Genomic DNA, 21,267 nt, shown 5'->3' with positions numbered 1-21,267 from the left:
ATTCATTTTATTCACCACATCACCGTCTCAACAAGGAGCAGAGGCAAGCAAAGTTCCATTTTTGGTGTTGTAGTGAGCTTTTAAATGTCCTTGGATGTGCTGGGAGGACATTCCAAACTTCTGACTGGACAAGGCCCTGGACAACCTGATCCAACATTAAAGCTGGCCCTGCCGTGGGAGGGTGTGGGAACAGACACCTCCTGGGAGCTCCTCTAACCCAAATTATTCCATGCTTCTCCTTTGTGATTCCTTGGTGAAGGCAGAGGTTGGGTGAAGGTGGTATGGGGCCTTAGATCCCAAAAGGCAGAGTCAGATGTCCTCCCTCTTCCTGTTACATCAGAAATTTGTTTATTCCTAGCTGAGGTGGAAAGCACAAGGACACCTGGGACAAGGTCACTGGGAAGTCTTAAATCTTTCCTGGCACAGATAACTAAAACTTTGAGATGTTTTTCCTTACAGTCATTCTTACTGCTTGCCAGTTTGGAAAGATGGATACATCTGGGCTTTTTCCTTTGGAATATTAAGGCCTAAAAGTTGTTGTTATATTGAATGTTTATGTTCTGTGGCTTACCCAGCCCTTCAGGAAATTTTGGGTGTCAAAGCCTGGCTGGAGTGAAACCGTTCAGGCCTGTTTATCACACACTAATGAGGACGATGAGCTTCAGTTATCAGGAGTGGGATACTTTTAGGGTATAAGTTTGCTGAAAACTTTTTTTCAAGGTTTTTAATGTTCCATTGCTCAGTTCTGTGGTGTGGCTCAGGTTTTTTTGGACATATACCTGAAGTGAGGATGTTTTGCTGGTTTAACTCTGCCTGGTCTCCCTTGATTTCAGCTGCTGGGGTAGCTCTCGTTTGTTGAAGTTCCATTGATCATTTCTATAAATTATACATAAAATGTTCTGACTCAAGGAAAACCAGGAAGTCTTGACATACATTCGATGAGCTGCTTTTACAACATCCATTGATTTTTCCATGGGGAGCCCAGGGAGCTGCCTGTATGGCAATGAGGCCTCTGAGCAGAGGAACAGCTGGGAAGGTGCCAGCACGTCTTTTCATACCATACCATCCTTCGCATCACTTACTTTGGAATTTACAAGAGACTTTTTCCTGATTTTTTGGGTCTGCTTCCCATGGAAGAAGGTAAAGAGTAAATCTCTACTTGAAGTATTCTGGGCAGTATTTTCCCTTCAGCAATGCTGTCCCAGTAGAGCAATTGGAATTCACTCCCCACCCAAATGATGGATAACTCTACTACTGCTGTAAAATCCCTGGGCATCCCTGCAGCTTTTACAGGCTTCCTGGAATTTCTTCTCCCAGAGATCCTGTATGAAATTTGAAAGGATGAAGCAAGGTTCATAGATGAAAAATGTGTTTAAAATACTGATTTTACAAATCTCTCTCTTCCCGTCGAATTGCTAACCCTGTAATGTGAGGAAAGCCCTGAAATGTGGCCAGTGCTTTATAGGGTATCTCCCACTCCCGTTTTCAGCACAAAATTTAACTGGATTTTCCCTGCTGATGGAAGGGGTTCCCTCATGCTGAAAACGAAGGAGTCCTAGCATGGAAAGGAACATTCTTCATTCACTGTGAGGGGAATTTTATCCTTTCTCCAACTGCCTACCCCAGCAGCTTTTGTTTTAACAGCTCTTTTTAGAGTTCCTTACCTCAGATTCAGAGTTTATTAATTTTTTTCCACTCCAGAATATTTTAATGTGCCTTTAACCCTACATTGCTGAAGGAAGAGCTGGACCCCAGTGGGTAGGGATGGATTATTCTGCAGCAGACCGAGGCACTCAGCTGTGGCTGAGTTTTGCCTGCTGTGTTACTTGGGTTTGCAAAATTCATGCTTGTGCTGTTTTGTCAGGTCTTACACGAGCAGAGCTGTGTTCTTAGAAATGAATTAATAATGAACTTGATGAGCTCATCTCTAGCTTGGTACTCCAAGCCTGTTAAAGGCCTTATTTCCCAGAAGTGCTTCATCTCCTACCACACCACACATAACCTGTTTATGGCTTTAATTAGCATTGAATTTAATATTCAGTTGTTTTACAATATCTACTTTATTTAAAACTTATATGCCATTGAAGTCTGCAGTGCAGTGCATTTACAGTCTCATCATGGACTCCAAATATTAAATTTTTTAAAGTTTCTATTTTAGGCTGAATAATTTGATCACATTTGATTTGAATAACTGGGTTAACTTTGCAATTTTAATAACTCCCATAAATCTTCTGCGTTCATTCAAAAAATATAACTAATAGTTGCTGCTGAAACAGAATGATGATTGATTTTACAGGGGTCACTACTGTATTTTTCAAGACATGAAAGATTATAGCACAATATTTCTCTTAAAATAGAACTGTTTGAAAATTGAAGTATTCTGAATTAAATCTCTATTGATTATAAGCAAATTTTATGGTGTCTCCTACCTACTTTTATGTGTGGAGTAGAACCAAGTGACTTACTCAAGACTTTCCCTAAATCATCCTGTTTATTACTAAAGTTAATTCAGTTTTCTCCCTTTAATTTCGGGCATGTTGGTGTCCTTGACAGGTCTTGGCCAAATCAGATGGTGAGCCAGGATTAATACATCTTTTACAGTTTCAGTGCACTTTGTCTTCACTTTATATAAAGTAACACCTAAGAAAAGCTCTTGGCAAATAAAATTTCAGCCCTGAGCCCCTATTAGACATTTTCCCCCTTAAACTGGACAAGAGAGCAGGAGACTGTCAGATCTGTCTGGCCTAATTTAGCATGTCTTTATCAAATAGAGCTGAGTAAATTGTTACACAGCTCTTACTCTCAGCCCCTTACCTGATGAAAAGCCAGGAGGTAACTCTGAAGAACGTGAAAGGTGCTTTTCAAACAGAAATCTCTGAAATGGAGGTTCCCAATGGTGTTGTAAATAAACATAAAGAGCACATTTTCCCTTCTTCCTTCATGTTCCCATAAACTTGTTTCAAATTCGTGCCTGAGGCCACGTCAGCCCTCTAATTTATTGTTCTCACATAAAAGCTCCTAAGTGCAGCACAAGTAAAACAATTTTCTGATCAGAATTAGCTGCAGGCCCCAAGGACTGGGTGAAACCACAATGTTCATGGGAGTGAACAGGGTGATAGTGGAGCTGCGTGCCCTGTCAGGGGAAAATACTGCACCAGGAATTCCTGGGACTGAGCTGGAATATTCCAAACCTCCTTTTCTGGGCAAGTCACCCGGCTCCTCCTTTCTACAATTTCTGAATGATTTACTCTGCACCATTTCCCCCCTCATTCAATTGGAGCCCCACTGGCTGATGCAGTTTGCAGTGCACAACTGTGATTATCCAACCCCATCCAAATCAGCACTGGGGGGAGTTCATCCCTCGTGCAGGAGGCAGGATCTGCACTGGCTTTCAGCACCAGTTCCAATTACAAAATTAACTTAATCAAATTCTGCTGTAAATAGTGCCAGTGTGAATTGATAGAGTTCTTCTGGGAGCCAAGCAGTTCAGCTGCATTTCATAGATGACATTTAGTGATTTCAGCCCTGCACCTCTCTCAGATGAAGGCAGTGTCACAGTCCATGTTGTGATGTTATGCTGGAGATACTGAGTTAACTCTGCCAAATCTGAAGTTTTAGTGATAGAAATAAGTAATAGAAACAAGAAATTTTATCATAATGAAATAGCCAGACATTTAACAGCATTATTTGGCCTATTTGAGCTGATTTTTTAAAAACTATGTGGAAGCAGAATTACGTAATTTCACAAGTGAATCATCCCATTTCTTTAAAAATTCCCCCCTAAACCCCACCCATAATTCAGGCTATGCTAAGCTCAGTTCTCTTGTTTGTAAAGAATGTTTTCTTTCTCCAGAGCTTTCTTTTGGGCCAATCATTTGGTGAAAGCTGGAGTAAAAGTTTGAATAAGTGAGGAAAGAGATGTTCCAGCTGAGTGAGTTTATGTAACTATTTTAGTAGATTTCCTTAGTGTTTCTTATTGATTCTCTATCAAAGAGCAGCCTATCAGTCATTGTGTGCATTTATTCTCTGTGATACACGACTATATTTGTACAGTAAAGTGCTGTTACCTGAAGGGTAATTTATTTGCTACAAAAGCAGGGAATTTCTTTTGTCTATTACCACTGGGGAAAACAAAAAACAAACAAAAAAACCCCACACCAAACCAGACTTCTGCATACAGAGGCATAATTGTGCATTTGTTTGACAGAGAAAAGTTAAAAACATTCAAAATAATTTTAAAAAAATCCCATTAAGTGCATGAAGTAGATGCACATGCAAAGAGGGCACAGATTGGTTCACTTGTCAATTCTTAAGCTGTCTCAGGCTTTTTTCCTCTTTTTCCAGCCTGACAAATCTAAGAAGACAATGCATGAAACAAGATCAACAGTCATGTCAAATTATCAAATCAGAGAGTACTCAGAGTTTATCCCATGAATGATTTTGTTTAACAAATCCCAGCAACTGTGACAAATCAAACAGCAGAAACAGAGGCTGCTGAGGGCTGATGCACTGGGAGAGATGAGCTCATGGGAAAGGATCTGCTCAGTGTTAAATTTCACTGGGAGGCAGTTTGGGGCTTTTTTTGTGTGGAGGAAAATCAAGGCATCATTTCAGCCACCCCTATTGCAGCAACTTTTATTCTCTTAAATGAATATATTACCTGCATAATCACAGAAAACAGTGAAAATAAAGAACCTTAGGAACCCAGATGGGAAATGCATTGTTTTTTCAGGTGCTCAGTATGAAAGACTGGTCAGAGAAGTTAGCATAACAAGTACAAAATCAACTTTTAAATCTACTCCTGTATTGCAAAGAATTTTACTGTGAATTCTGGAATCTGATTATCCCACTGACATAAAAAATTATAATACAAAGCTTTTTGATCAGAAATTAACTATAAACTACACTGAATAAATTCTATGTATGAAATAAGTGGTTCAAGAGAATCTCTGTTTTAATAGACTTGAAGATAACTTGATTCAAGTGAAATTTAGCTTCCACTTTCATTCTAGTTTTTCCTTTTGACCAAATAAGCTCAAGTATAGATGCAATCTCAAAAATTAAGATCTATTTCTGCACTGAAATATTCCTAACACAAAGCAGAGGTGACCAGCAAGGGCAAGAATTAATGATGAAAAGATGCAAGAAAGACAGGAAATATATTTTCTTTATTCTAGGACATATATGTTATTTATTCTATCTGTTAATCCCTCGGGATTTCATAGACTTAATTTTCAATGGAACATTTAACAGAGAGAAATAGTGGATTGCCTTTTTCTTGAATTTACATCTTTTCAGGATATATAATTCATTTATATTTTTATTTGAATTAGATAGTTTCTTCTATAATCAACCACTTCATATGTGCAGTAAGTGAGGATATTAGCAAATAAAACTTTTCTGAGCCACAAAACTCACTTTTTCCCGACCTGTTCTCCATGGATTTATGGAACAGTTCTAACTATAACCTAAAAATGGTAACTTTTCACCCCTTTTTTATAGGAAGTAAAAAAGGTTATTCTCTTGCCATTGGTTTCCATTCTCCTACATTAAAGAAAATAGTTCTCTCAAATTTATGACAACCGAGATTGTCCAAGTTGTTTTATTCTTTTATTTGTTCTTTTTCACTCTGGGCTGTAGAAAGGAACACCCAAGGGGGTGAGTGTGATGCCACTGTGCAAACTAATTGCCTTCAGTCCCAGAACCTCCCACTGACCTTGGGCTGGCTCAGGCCTACAACAGCCAGGAAACAGAAATGTATGTATTTGTACATTGAGGAATGGCATATTCTTGGTTTTAGTACAGTGTTAGGAGAGCCCAGCAATGTTCAATTGTTTCCCAGTTGTTTGGCCTGCTCTAATATTTCCCAGTGGTTCTGTCAGTGAGTGAATGTGCTCCCAGCTCCTGACAATTCGGGGCATTTCAGGCATGATTCACTCTTCAGTATCAGGCTTTGCCTCTTGCAACAGCTCCTCAGTTCCTCACTGCCCTGGTGCCTTCACTCATCACGGCTCAGTCCTGGGGCAGAATCACTCTCAGAAGAGGCCCTGGGCTGTAATCCCTGGGTAATAACCAGAATTATCTCAGTAAATTTAACTTAAATACTACCAGGCAGCTCTATTTTATCCCAAAGCAATGACAACAGTGCCTGTTTGTAACCAACAGAATTAATTAAAGCCAAGTCTGATTTATTTAGAATTTAACTGAGACAAAGTATAAAACTTATTTGTGCATTTCAATGACTTTACTTGAGGCTCATCTTTCCCTGCCTTTGGTTCACTGGAGCACAGGCAACAAGAAACAATTAACCCACTTCTTGGTCCCCTGTAGGTTGTTATAACGTGCTGTGGTAAGACTGTGATTACATCTTATGGGGATCTGTGCAATACTGAAGGTAAAATGTTGTGGCAGAGGATCCGTGGGATATTTAGTGCTGCTCCGTGTCATCACAGTTTCCATCCAGAATGCAAACCCTGTGCTCTGATGGGTGGCCCAGACTCAGTGAAACATGCTGGTTGAGTTGCTTAATTATCAACAGGAAAGAGTTGTTGAAATTATCCAAGTAAAAAGGCAGGATTTGGGGGGAGGGAGTCCAGCTTTCTGCCCCGGGGTCGGGGTACAGGGATGTGCCTGCGAAATCCCAAAGGTGCCCCTGCCAGGGCAGCCCAGGTCTCCTTGTGACCACGGGGAAGTCCCAGAGCTGTTGGGGCACAGCTCTAGAAACCAATTTAGCAATCCAGCTCCTGGGGTTGTGCTGGCCAGGTGCAGAACATGGAGCCCTGCAGTGCCTGTCCCTCAGGGGGATGTTCATCCTCCACCCCTTGGGAGTCCAGCTCTGGCAGGAGCTTCCAGTGCCCGCCTGGAACCCAACATTTGCCCTCAGGGCACTCAGGGCAGAGTTCAGAACCAACTGCCTGTGTTTCCAAGCTCTCCACAAAGAGCTTTTTATAACCCTGACTGCAGTTTTCTGAAAAATGAAAGTGGTTTGCTCATCAAGGAAATTCATCAAGTTTATGTAGGGTTCCTTTTGAACTGAGTTTGCATTTCCTTGGGAAAAAAAAAAATTAACTGTAAGAAAATGAGCTGTAATCTCACCACTTGTATACCTCCTGATTAACCTCAAAAACATTCACTCATGCTTTTTTTAAAAACACAAAACCTAAAATGGAGATTCTAGTTCTTTTATCAGAAGAGATTATATCATGATAAGCCACTGAATGTCATCAGATAACCCTTTATGTTGGCTTGACAAAGAGCTGACTCTGAATTGTGGTAAATGAGGTAAGAAAGCCCTTGTAACTATAGCTGGGGATGATCTTGGCCTTTGGAAGAGAAAAGCCTGAACAGCCTTAGAGAAGGAAGATTAACTTCAGCTAATTCCAGATTTGGCCACTGAGGCCATATGTGTAAAGCTGATACTCTGGGTATCCTAAGAACATCCTTGTGCTCTGGAAGGTTAATCCTAACACTTCAACTGGTGTCTATATTTGCTTCCAAGATGTGACACCTTCAAATTAACAATGAGCAACAAAAGAAATTTTGCAAGAAATTTAAGGCAATACAAATTTCCATGCACTGACCACACAAATGGCTGAGTTGGTTTTACCTTGGAAAATGGTAATTAGTCCTAATTTATCATTGGTGCTTAAGCAGAACCTCAACTGAAGGCACTGAGCCATCCTGCTTAATTGCCAAAGGCATATGGCAAAGTATGACTAGAACTATTTTGCTCCAATGCTAATGAGTTTAGAAATTCGGGAACAACTGATTAAGAACTGGTGAATACAAATGCTTAATAACGAGCAGGGACTGATGTCATTGCCATTCCTGCAATGAAGGATCTGCCTTGCAAGGGAAGCAAATGCCAGGCAATCAAGGCACCGTGTGCTGAGGGAAACGATGCTGGTGAGCACTGTGCAAAAGCTCTTCTGTAAATCTGTTAATCCAGTTTAAATGTACTTCCCTCATGATAAAGATGAGTTATTGACATGCTGATGCAAACAACGGCTGGAAGCAGTCCTAACCCTGCAGCTGATATTTGGGAAAACTAATCATCATTTCCATTTTCATCTCATTTGCTCACTTCTGGCTTAATACTGAGAGGCAAAGCAATACAATTGTACGATTCTTTATTTTCATAGTTTTGCAAAGTAAATTAAGCCCTCTCACAATTCCCTGTAAGAAGTAAACATTGTTGTCCCCTTTGGATACTTAGGAAAGTCATAAGATCCATAGAAGGATTTGCTGCAGGCTGTGCAGTGAGTCAGTGCTGTATCCAATATTACAAATTAAGATCATTTCTCGGAGCCTCTGTGGAGCTGCTGAGACCAGGAGATCAATATGTGCTGAACTGTGCACTATTTTTAGTGGAGAGTTCACTCTTCCTTCATTTTCTGCCTCCTTGCTGTGCCTACCATCTCCCACATACCACCCTCCTGGACAATAACAGTCACATATGTCCTTAAAAGCTTTTTGTCTCTTCTAGTACAAGAGGGAAAGAATAATACTGAATAATTTTCTTGTTTTAATCTGCAAAACAACTTGTCCTTTTGATATTTCATGTACTGTTCACTAATGTCTGACTTGAGGCCTGTGAAAGATGTTTTTGTCATTATAATATTCGTTTACCAAGAACATAATTATTAATAAATTTGATGTTGCAATTGTTCAAAAAGGAAAAAAGAGCTGCTTCCAGATAAACTCTCACATCAACATACTGGGAAATTAATGGCATAATAAAGAATTTAGTCACTCAGTGAGGGAATGGTTAAAAACATCCCAGACATTATAGATGTCACTATTAAGGCTTTTTTTCTTCAGTTATATCTCCTTGTTGATGAAAATAAGATAGTTCTTAATTTTCCATTTGCTGAACATTGAGAAGTGACTTTCCCTCTGTGTGTTAATTTCCTTCTTTCCCCAGTTTTTCAATTATATACTGTATAAACATCCAGGTATCTTACATAAAGAAAACTCAAAAGGTATTTTCCCCAAAATAAATGGTAATATTTTCCTAATGAAGGAAAAAATCGTATTTTCTATCAAACTAAATAATTTGGGGACAAAGAAAGAAAGCAGCACATCCAATGTGAAATGCAAATATTGAAGTACTTGCAATTTACCAAGTCTTGCTTTAGAAACCCAAAAATTTGTATTAAACAAATCAAGGGAAAGCAGTGTTGATATCACAGCTCAACAAGATGAAATGTTTATATCACCAGCATTGTGAATCCAGACAAGCAAACAACCAAACTGCCATAGGCTGTTTTAGATTTCTGAGGATACAAATTCAATTCAACTTATTTCCCAATACAGATTTTCAGACAATAATTATCATCATTGTATTTTATTTTCTAGTATTTTGGCAATTCAGCCAAGTTCTTGAAATAAATAGAAGAAGCAATCAGAATAAATGTGATAAGCTCCTTTACACTGTGTCTCTGGAAAACCTTCCCCACACGGTCCTCACATGCAGCTTGGAGAGGGTTTGACTGTGCTTAACGTGGGGACGGAGCTGGACATTCTCTACAAAAATTTGATTTATTCTTTGCTAAAGTGGGCATGTTTGTGTGTGTGTGTGTCACACTTTCCAGAGGACATGAGGAGGATTGATATCCTAATTCCTCTGATTTCTAGGCAGCAGAATAAAATGCCAAGGGCTGATTCTGCATGAGATGAGCATCCAGAGGAACAGTGCAGTGTGCTCGGACTGGGACATCCTTCACTCCCAGTTATCAGCCACCCAACACATCTGAATCACTTCAACTGCCTGAACGGTGTTTTGTGCTAAGCATTGTCTCTGACTTTTCCAGATGACAGGAATATGTATGCCTTCAGATTTACATGAGATATTCCTTTTAAATACCTCTCTTCCTCATTTTTATCATTCTATTAGATGGATGAATCGTTTGGGTCTCGCAGCAATTGGTTACACACCTGATGACAAGGATATTCACCCAGATGAAGGTAATGCTTCAGTGATTATAATTAGGAGAAGAGAGCAGACAGTACAAATCTGTTCAGTATTTCAACAAAGCTGGAGAGGTCATAACTGATTTCTTTATCAACATATGGCCTTATCTTTTCAAATATCAATTTTGATAAGAATACATTTCCTTGAAGAACTACATTTATTGGTGCCACCACTAAAGAAAATAAAATCCTGAATAGTAATTTTAAGAAATATTTTAAATAGTGATAAAGAGAATGTGGGGTTTAGGGTGAGGTGTGATCTCCCAGATCCCAGCCCTAGGGATGCTCATTCCCCTAAAACCAGCGCAGATATCACAGACTTCAGGGCAATGTGAGCTTCAGCAATATTTGTTTGCACGTCCCGAGCTCAGGTGCCAGCTTTGCCCCTTCCCCATCACCCACAGCAGAACCTGCTATGCCCAGTTAAATTAAGTGTTCAGGCTTGGCTCTACTTCGGCATCTGGAATGAGGTTTCTGCTTGAAAGTCTGTGACCAGAAGTTGGTTTTATGTGCACAGGGAGTCAGGTGCCCAAGCTGCCTTCTGTAACACCTCCCTAAAGCATTCAGAGGTTCCTGCACTCCCTGTGTGTTTGAGGTGCCAGACCTTTCCACCAGCCCATTCCTGAGTGGCTGCCGAGCCCTGTGGGTGGCTGGGGAGTGTTTTACCTGGCCATGGAAGGATGTTGTTAAAATGTGGGATCTGCTTTCTTGTGGAAAAGCACCCGAGTGAAACGTGGAATGCTTTGTCAGCAGATTACTGGAGTGAAAGCGATCAGGACGACATCGATGGCTCCCTCACCCTGAAGCAGGAGGGCTCCTCCACGCTGTGTGACACCTACCACCGAACACCCTCAGTGAGTCACACACACTGCACGCCACCGTAGGGCACCAAAAGACATCTGAGTGCCTTGACCTGCACTTCCCTTGTTCCGGGATATTTAAATACCATAAAGGCAGTGGAACAAAGCCAGATGTGACTGTAGAAATGAAATTACTGCTGTTCCTCATGAGCCAAGACTTGGATTTTTCCATAGCAAATCAGTTAGAAAGGAAGGAGAGGTAAATGTGTCCTGACACAGGTCTGTCACCAGACTGGAAATATGACCTTTTTTTGTAGGATTGGTGAAACTACACATCATAATAGGAATAGAATATTTTACCTTCACTGCAGAATATGAAAAGAATGTGGTAGATGGGATAGTTTGTTTTAATTGAGATTGGTTTTCAATTATGAATATTGGATACTGGATGTTAGAGATTAAGATCAGCTCACATTCACACAATAATCATGTTTTTGTTCTTTTTTGAAAAATAAATCTTTCTAGAAAAGAGGGGTTTTTTTTACAAGACTGTGTACAATACCATAGTAGTGACAGTATTGCAAATAGAACATTTCTATTAGACAAAACACAGGCAATTATGATAATTATTCTATGATTCTAAGCACAGATAGGACTGTTCTCTATTTTTCTTTCAGATTTTTCTTCAGCGTGAATGACACGATCCTCACACAGCCAGAACCAAAGAAAGAGTGACTGAGACAACAGCATCACATGGGTGAAGTTCAGACTGATTTTCACCCATGTGATGCTGTTTTATCAACTGGGATACAGGTTAAGCCCCTCCCTTTCTGTTTTTCCACATTTTTGCCTTTCTCTTTGTTTTGAATTCAATTTGTACACAGACCCAGCAGAATTCATTCAAATCGTTTCACAAGTTCAACAGTCCCCCAGTCAAAAATCTTCCTGGGTGCTGAAGTTTTTGTTGTTTAGGTTTGGGTTTTTTTTGTTTTTTTCTGTTTGGCCCCTAAAAAAAGAAAAGAAATCCAATTACGGTTTCTTTTGGAGACTTACACTGTCCTCAGCTGGACTGAGTGTAAGCTGCACAGGTCTTCAGGAAACCTGCACCAGTGTTACACTGTTCTTTCCATCAGGAGTTGCTCGTGGGCAGAGAATGTGCAAAACAAGAATAGGGAGTGGTAAAAACAGCACTTGTATAAAAGTTGTCGCTGCTAATTCTCTTCTGTTTACAGTGGTTCATGTTATGACAAATCAAGTCCATCTGATTACTAGATACTATAGAATGCTTTACACTACAGTCTTTTTCTTGGGTCTGTTCAAAACATTGTCTTATGGGCAGATGTTTTTGTATCTTTCCAGGTGAATTCTTCAAGTCCATTCCCTGAAGCCAAACAAGGTCGACACTTTTCCAGCGAATCAACGTATTCCCACTCTTCTGCCGAGGACTCCCGGCAGGATGTAGCAGGCAGCACCCACTCCTCGGGGTGCAGACCCCCTTACCGAGAACGGCGCTCGTGGCAGGACCTGATAGAGACTCCCTTAACCAGTTCAGGGCTCCATTTCCTTCAGACTGTCCCTCCAGAGGCAGAGTACATGAGTGGCCGGCCCGGAATGTCCCCAGACAAACGGAGACAAGCCACGCTGCCCGTCCAGAGGCGCCACAATTTTGAGCAGGATGGGCCTTTTCCCCTGGTGGAATGTCCGAGGGGACACAGCTCCTATGGGCGGCCCCAGAAACAACGCAGCCAAAGCCTTCCCCGAAACAGAGATGTCCGGGGGAAGGGACGAGTAAAGTCCATCGAAGGCACCGATGACAACCTGGAAGAGAAGGTTCCCATTAGAAGGCACAATAGTTTCTGTGCAGAAGGTAAGCTCTGGGAGATGTTCTCATCTGCTTTACTGCCATCAAAATCCAGAGCAGTACTGCCACTATTCTCAGCAAGGATTTTGTGGCTGAACTGCTGGATGTTGGCAAACACAGAAGTTTGTACTTGAAATGCCAGGATGATGTAGCACTAAAAAACTGAGCTTTGGGATGATCCAAATGTTCTCATTTCAATCAAAACAAACATTGGAAAACTGAGTAATAGGTTAATATAGTATTGAAGTTGCAGTATTGCTGCTTTTAGAGACTTCATCTGAATGATCAGGTTTGTTGTTAGGTTTCTTTCTTTTCTTCCAGAAAACATAAAAGAGATTGAAGAAATCCCAGATGGTCTGCAAGAACTCTACAGAAGTCTGGAAGAAGCCAGTCTGTCAGCTTTCGGAGAGCAGCGGCCCTCCACCAAGCAGGAGTTCCGCAAGTCTTTCGTGAAGCGCTGCAACGACCCCGTGATCAATGAAAAGCTGCACCACATCCGAGTTCTCAAGAGCACTTTAAAAGTAAGGCTTTATCACTGATTTTGTGTGTAAGGAACATAAACTAGGAAAAGTATAATCGTGGAATCACAGAAGGGTTTGGGTTGTAGAGACCTTAAAGCCCATCCAGTGCCACCCCTGCCACGGGCAGGGACACCTTCCACTGTCCCAGGTTGCTCCAAGCCCTGTCCAACCCAGCCTTGGACAATTCCAGGGATCCAGGGGCAGCCACAGCTTCTCTGGGCACCCTGTGCCAGGGCCTCCCCACCCTCACAAGGAAGAATTTCTCTCCAATATCCCAGCTAACCCTGCCCTACGGCAGTGTGAAGCCATTTCCCCTTGTCCTTAACCTCTTTACATTTTCTATTGTTAATGCTTTTTTTGTACCTTACAACTAAGTTTTAAAGAAACTAAAAATCCTTGAAAGCAAACATGTTCCCACTTAAGAAAAAAAAGACACTCTTTGACACTCTGTGCAGGCAACTTGTAGCACATGCCACAGACTGAGCTGTCAAACAGTTTATAGTGTAATAGTTCCTGAATTTAGGTAAATATTAAAGTTTCCATAGTAGTTTCCCCAGCACTTAGCATTAAAGTGAAAGAAGAAATAAGGTGCTGAAATACAAAATTTCATTTTGATGTGTCCTCTGTCTTTCTGGAATTTGCCAGGCAAAGGAAGGGGACCTCACAGTTATCAACAGTCTTCTGGATGATCCCAATTTAACATCAAAGAAGTTCAAAGATTGGAAATTAAAGAACTATGAGTTTTTCCTGGACATTTGTGAGTACAGTGCTGCTGGGAAGTCTCAAAACGGAGCCTCTGAACTGGCAAGCTCAGCCCCAATGCTGACACACACACACTCCTTCATCGAGACTCACGTGTGACAGGAGCCTCAGCCTGAGTCCCTGCTGGGTGCCCTGAAAGATGCAGTCAGAAAAACACTGGGTATTTATTGCTAAGGTACTCAGCAGTACTGTAAATACTTGGGTAAGAGAATAGTGCCACAGGATGCCTACTACATTGCATGATAAGACAATAATATTCTTTATGAATTCTTTTTGTTTGCTATTATCAACCAATGTCCGTATCAAGCTCTGCATTAGAAAGAAGTGGTGCAGAAGTGTAACTGAAAATAAATACCAGTATATTTAAAGTACTGTACTAGAACTCAGCTTATAGTATGAGCTCCTACAATCATTTTATATATTTAGATATATCTAAATACATATCTATGTATATAAAATGTAACATCGTAGTTGACATTTCCTTTTAAAATGCCCTAAAGTTCACATTTTCACACATTTTTTCTTGAGAAAAAATATAAAAATGAAGACATAAATACATTGGCCACTCTTAGAGATGAACATTTATTTTTGCAACATTTCCAGGTAGTGACCATCTTTGCAAATAAAAGGACAGAGTTATCAAAATGTAAACTCAATCCCTATAGTGTGCCTTAAAATGTACACTGTACATCTAAGAAATAGATCCCAGTCTGGCCCTATGGGCACTCTGTACATGCCATTTAAATACTGTGTTTGTAATGTGCTGTGCCTGCCTTTCAAACGAAGGAACACGAGCAAGCAGGTTTGGCACAGAGGTAAGATACGAGTAGAACAATATTGGTTGTTCACTAATGCTGCAACTTAAACTGGTTTTAATAGAATTTGAAGTATTTCATGGTGAAAGAAAAAAAAACATCTGCACTGAGTAAGGTACATACTGCAGGTTTTCATCGTTTCTTCACTGTGAATTTAAGTGACACATGACTGTGAGTCACAAAATTCAAAAAAGCATGAGAAAACAGCTAAAAAAACCTCCTGAACTAATCAATTACATTCTGTGATAGACTGACATCTATAGCTGAGTTAATTATTCAAAATTATGTAATGTCTGGCAATAATTTTTAACTGCTAGCAGTACATTTGCAAGTGGGTGAAGTTATTCAAAACATCATTCTAAAACCAATCTGTATTGATTGGTTTGGGAAGACACACAAGTCACACAGTGTATTTCACTTCCTTGCCTGGGTGAGAATGGTTTGTAAGAATCAGATTTTGGGGAAAATACTTGTATTCTTGGGGGGAAAAGAAGATTGCTCTGAATGCTACCGAACATAGATTTCAAAAACATTTACAGTTTGCTTTGACTCTGCTTGCTAGAATAGCTCTAAAAGGCAGAACGAAGGGGATGTGAATACAGCTGATGTCATTTCACTGAAACAGATTTCACTGACAATTTTTTCACAAGATAAACCTAATTGTCTCTCATACATCCAGGACTCTAAAATCCATGTAGTTCAGCATAATACAGGAAAAAATGTTATCTCAGTGAGGTCCTAATATCCAGGGAGAGATTTAATTATTCCCAAAGCCAAACCCATGTGAAGGTGTCCTTGGTATTAATTCCATCTCCGCAGAGCAGCTGAGGGGGACTGACCTTGGTTGGACAGGGGGAAAAAATGTCATGGAAAAGCTTCCAGGTTGAGATAAAGACAGGGAGATCACCTACTAATGGTTATCATAGGCAAACAAACTTGACTTGGGGAAAATCCATTTATTAACAATTTAAAATACAATTGCATAGTGAGAAACAAAGACAAAATTAAAAACACCATTCCCTTGCCTCCTCCCTTCTTTCCAGTCTCAATTTCATTCCTTCATTTCCAGTGAGCAACAGCGTAAATTATAGAATCCATTTGGAAATTAACTCATACTATACATGCAAGCAGTGATGGATGATCACCAAATTAGTTAAATAGATTGAACTATCTAAATTCCTAAATAAATTTAAATATGCCTTTTGTTTCAAACCCAAAAGATGGTTTGTGCTTTCATAATGAAAAGATCTATATTATTTTCAAATAGCTTTCCAAAAGGATTTCAAATGCCACTCTATTGTCACTCAAGACAGAACTAAGCATATTCAGTGAAGTCACAGGTAAACAGAGAATACTACTTATAGCTGAAAATGATAAATATAATTGGGAAGATATACTTCTCAGAAATGACACAAGTAGTAGGGAAAATAGATTATCTCAGTTTTAAGTTTAAATACAATTTCTGAAATATGAGTAGATGAGATAAATAGTTGAGAGTTCACACTTTCGCTCAGCTTATCTTTAAAAATCTTCCAGTGTCATGAGATCATTGTTTCTGAAATTCTTGGAATTGTGAGTCTGCATTCTGCTCTTGCAGAGCAGCTCTCAGCAAACCTGATTTGCACTGAATAGGCCAAATAAATTGTCCAGGAGATTCATGAGATGAAATGAGATGAGATACACTGGAGAAATTCCCTCTAATGGGCTTAAGATTAACTGGGAGAAAAGTTTGAAACATTTGTCTGGCATTGCTTGTGCCTTAAAGCAAGCAAAATCAAATTGCTAAATTAAGCAATACAAAGACTTTATTCCTTCACAAATGTCAGCTGGCATTTGGAAGCCATTTCACAACAACTTATCATACCCCTGGCACATGTACTCAACTCCACCCTGCAGCCCTTCCCTCCCTGCCATGGGTTTCCTCCTCCTGGATGTAGGTGCCAATCTATATGTACTGCAGAGAGTAATGTGCACAGTCACCACAGCACAACTATTTGAATTTTCACCACCTTTGAACTCACTGGAATGCAAAGTGCAATACAGATACTGTATTTAAAAATTCATGCACCAAATCCTGCTCATGTGTTAAAATATGTCTAATTCTCCTGGACCAATAGGTGCTTAAACACACTGTACAAAGCAGCTGGAATTGTTGTGGTCGTTTTGATGCCATATTTTTAAATAAGAAAAGAACGAGGCTTGGCTGTTGTGTTCATCAAGGGAAATAAATAGCACCAGTACAATAAATTTATTAATTTACCAGTTTTCCTGCCTGAATTCTCAGGTAAAACTTGGTTTTTAACATATACAACAACATGGAAATGTTGTTTGGATATGATTTATTTAACTGGATCTTATTAGTGTCTTCATTCAGGATTCCTGCAGGTAAAATGTCTCAGCCCACAGACTTTTTCTGACACCCTACAAGCTGAGTCTTTTTGTTACTGGCTATTTTTCATTACAACTGATTTAATGCTCCCCCTGAGCTACTGATTCCCCTCCTTTTTTAATACTGTTCTGTATTCAGTGACATGTCAGATTTTTGAAAGTGTCTTAATAGCTCTCTCAGCATCACCTCCTGAGAGAACTGAGACATTTTTCTTGGTTTCATTATTTTAAGTGAAAACTACCCTGAGCTTGCTCTAATTGACACGAACAAAAATCAAAGGAGGAGGAGGAGGTTCTTATCAGTATATTCAGCTCTCAGCTGTGGTGCTCCACTGGCTTTTTCCAAGGAAAAATAAATGAGTGTTGCAGAGAGTTGTACATGGCCACTTAAGTCTACTCTTACTCCTCTCAGCAGTTACAGCCTTCCAGGCCAGAACACTCATTCTCCAAGGTCTTGTGAAGGACAGTACAGGTACCTTTGAAGGGGTTACTTTACAGCGGCTCTGAGAAGGGCTAAGCCTCCTCAAAAGTTGTAGAATTCTGCTGCTGACCTTCAGGAGATTTCACTTTAAATGTTAATAGGACTTCTGGGAGAAAAAATAACAATCAGGTAGAAATTGTTTAACTCAACACAAATCTGAGGAGAACAAAGAACATTCTTCTTAGTTTTGTCTCAAGTAATGCAAATCAGGCCAAGATTATCATATACCTTATTTGCCATATTCTCTCCTCATATGGTTTTACTGTCTTCCAAAGTCGTAAAAGCATTCTTTTCTGCCAAAAAAATAGCAGTATTTATGACCAGGGTGATATAGCTGGGGGCTGTTGATCCTTGAGGAGGGACAGCTCTGCCAGCAGAGCTATTCTGTGATAATTCATCAACAGTTTGTACAAACTCTTCATGCAGCGGGGAACAAAGTCCTTCAAAGATGGTTTGTGTAAAACAACCCCTGGCTAAGGCATGATGCAGCACAACAAAACCAGCCCCCTCTGCAATGCCTGTCAGCTACCCCTGAACTAGAGGATACCACCAGACAATTTAATTTACAGTTTAAACACTCCATTTGTCAGTATAAGCAAGTCTTGTGTCTCTACAGATATTCTGACTGTCCTAGAGAGATTCCTTCAGGAAGAGAGCACAGGCCTGTCTGTATTGCTGGGCCTCAGCTCGAACACCCCATTCATGGCACACCCGGGTTCCCTACATTTAATGTAAGAGAAATAAGTGCTGGCTTGGTCTCATAAAGGATTTTATTCTCTCCTCAGTTTTCACAGTAGGGAAATGGTGCTTTTAGGGCAGCCAGAAGGGCACAGGTTTTCCACGGCAGATTTTCCATGTTCCACATGCCTTAGGCCACCGAGACAACACATCACTTTCCCTACTACCAAATGATGTTTATTTACCACTCGGACAAAAAATGAGTAATAACAGGAAAGACTGGAGAAGCAATATTAGCTATTCATTTATATTCAGTATTAAAAAGCTCTTTTTCTTCCAGAATGTTTCCCTCACTAAAGCTGAGGCTCATGGTAGGTTTTCCAGGCAGGATGGTGTGGGGAAAGGTCCTCCATCTCCTCTCTCAGATGAATTCATACCGAGTGGCTGAGGCTCTCCATGGCTGTTATGTGAGCACAGATCTGAAAATCCCATCTAAAAATCACACCTGAGCCGTATCAGCTGATGTATGGAAATTACATGGCTATTTAAACCAAAACTAGTGGGTTCTATTTTCTTAGTTGATGTTTATAGGTATTTTCTGTGCTCCCATTACACACAAGCAAAATGGGATGTTTCCGATCAGTTCCACTCTCTAACGTGGGGGCAGGGAACACTCTGCTCTGGATATAACTAATAGTGAAAAAAACATTTTTTAAAAGCTTATTTTCTACATTTTACGGGTTTTACCACTCTTGCACATCCAGAAGGAGGTTTATAAATAATATTGTTTAAGCTTCTATCAGGTTTGAAGATAGGTGATATACTACTGGGACCTCCTCTTAAAAAAAAAAAAAAAAATTAAATCATTCAGACAGAAACTGCCTTCAGGAAAAGAACCATATTCACTCTTAAAGCAGGCCAGGCAGATATATCTTTATTTTTATTGAGCACATACATGTGTTAGAAGTGACAATTAGGGACTTCAAGCATTAATGCCACTGTATGAGCAGTATTTGAAAGAAAGCAATGTTGTAAAAATGATCAAATACGTCAACAACCTGCTGTTTGACCAGCTAAGCCCTGTAGCTTCTGTCCTCACATTTCTAGAATATTGTTCATCCTCAGGAGTTGGTGAGGGTATCAATACAGATCTTTTTACTAGCAGTAAATGCGTCTGTCCGAATGCTGCAGATTAACTAAGGATGTCACATCATACATATTAACTACTGCATTTTTTCACTAGCAACCACGAAACAAGTATGTCTTAACGAACCGTGTTCACTGGCCAAAAAACCAGTAAGACCCTGTTACCAGTTAAGACTTCTGTTTTACTGAGAAACAAGGATTTCAGCTTAAAAATCTGACGAGAAAATAGGTTAGGATATAAGAGAAATGCACTAGTATTAATAAACTTTTTACATTTGACACATACTGTATTGCAAAGACAATATCCTTGTAAGACCATTAATTGCTGGGCCATAGGTGACTTCCGTCTAGGTTACTAAATAGCTAATAAACCTTGTATAGAGCCTTTTTTAGATAACGCTTACATGTATGGAAATGTATGACACCCTTGTACTATGGCTTGCACTTTACTTGCATTAAACTGTGAAGTAGGCTGTAGTAATGTCTTTGTATATTCAGGGGTTGAAATACCAAAGCACTGGAGTATCGTACTGCTGGTGTTCAACCTGTCCAACGTGCTGACAACGTGTATTTTGCAAACCCCACCAACTTCAAATCTTCGGCAAATAACGCTATGGGGTCTCCATGGTCTTTGTTTCTTTGTAAATATAAACATTCTTACCGTTTCTGTAGCAATAGGAGGTTCTAAACCAAACTTTCACTAGGACTGTTTTCAATAACAAAAAAAAAAAAAAAAAAAAAAAATCGATAGCGCCTTGTATAAAAATCATGGAGACTCCATGACCTGTGGGCATTTTTGTTTACAAGCAGTATGTATATATGTATTAGAGGCAGAACTGTTATTTATCACAAAGTTATATTGTGGATGATTCTTTCTTAAATAAATATATGTTTTCTGTCATTAAGAAGAATAAGTATTTTAGAGCCATCTCGCGAAGTTTGAAGTGTCAAGCTTCACATACGAGTAATCTTCCATGTTTCAGCCTTGTTTTTCTAATCAGCTGGGAGATGAACTAAGAGGCAATGGAAAACCACCTGTCCATGCCAGGGAAAATGTTGGAGTTGTAAGTTTTTGAGCATTCTGCAACTTTTCTATAGTTCTCATCGTGCTTAATGCTTTGATGAGCAGATGCTCCATTGGTTCCGCAGTAAATCCCTCAGCTCGTGGATGCTACAGAGAGAAAACCAATGGTTCTAGACTAATACAGGTCAAACGAGGTTTCAACCCCTGGATAATACAGTATTTCTTCAGTTTCACAACAGTATTTTTAATTTTATACTTGTCTATGTTGAGAGATGATCCAATAGTTTCTATAGGCAATGAACATTAGGTTTCTTTTTTCCCTCTTTCCAGATGAGTTCTGTGTGGATTACTGTAACCGGCTGCGTTTTTTCTATCACAGATTAATAACTTGTTAACTTTTTGTGTGTCTACAATGAAAATTTATGAATGGAAAACTTCACTGTGTGTTGCTCACTGGGCATATACCTCATGGTACATTGCACAGACATGTAAGTTGTAAGTTGCACTGCAACATTAAAAAAAGGAACATATTGCTCTTTTTTCAAAGATATTAACTTATTTAAGAGATATAGTCTGTACATTATTTAAAAAAAAAAAAAACAAAAAAACACAAAAACAAAAACAAACATTTATTCTTCCTAAATTCAAACAAAGCTTTTGTTTTGGGGGAAAAAAAAAAAAAAAAAGTTGTAAACTTCAGTTGTAAATTTGGACTTCAATAAACGAATTACCTGCACTTAGATTGTGCGTTTCTGGGGGATTTTGTATGTTCTGAGGGTGATCCAGGCTGAGTGCGATGCGGGATGAGGGGCATCCTTC

The 21,267-nt window shown here is 39.7% G+C and overlaps 1 protein-coding gene across 1 annotated transcript in view; it reads left to right on the top strand.

The window, feature by feature from the left end:
• Nucleotides 1-14,131, top strand: part of LOC138110320 (connector enhancer of kinase suppressor of ras 2-like) — a 135,632-nt gene extending 121,501 nt beyond the window's left edge. The window contains exons 20-24 of the mRNA XM_069015062.1: nucleotides 9,896-9,966; nucleotides 10,723-10,826; nucleotides 12,132-12,639; nucleotides 12,955-13,154; nucleotides 13,800-14,131. Coding sequence (XP_068871163.1) covers nucleotides 9,896-9,966; nucleotides 10,723-10,826; nucleotides 12,132-12,639; nucleotides 12,955-13,154; nucleotides 13,800-14,015 — 1,099 coding nt within the window. The 3' untranslated portion in view covers nucleotides 14,016-14,131. The remainder of the gene's footprint in view (nucleotides 1-9,895; nucleotides 9,967-10,722; nucleotides 10,827-12,131; nucleotides 12,640-12,954; nucleotides 13,155-13,799) is intronic.
• Nucleotides 14,132-21,267: the final 7,136 nt, after the last annotated feature.

Source organism: Aphelocoma coerulescens, chromosome 4A (genome assembly GCF_041296385.1).
Source record: "Aphelocoma coerulescens isolate FSJ_1873_10779 chromosome 4A, UR_Acoe_1.0, whole genome shotgun sequence".
Taxonomy (NCBI): Eukaryota; Metazoa; Chordata; class Aves; order Passeriformes; family Corvidae; genus Aphelocoma; species Aphelocoma coerulescens.
This window is presented reverse-complemented; position numbering and strand designations above follow the sequence as displayed.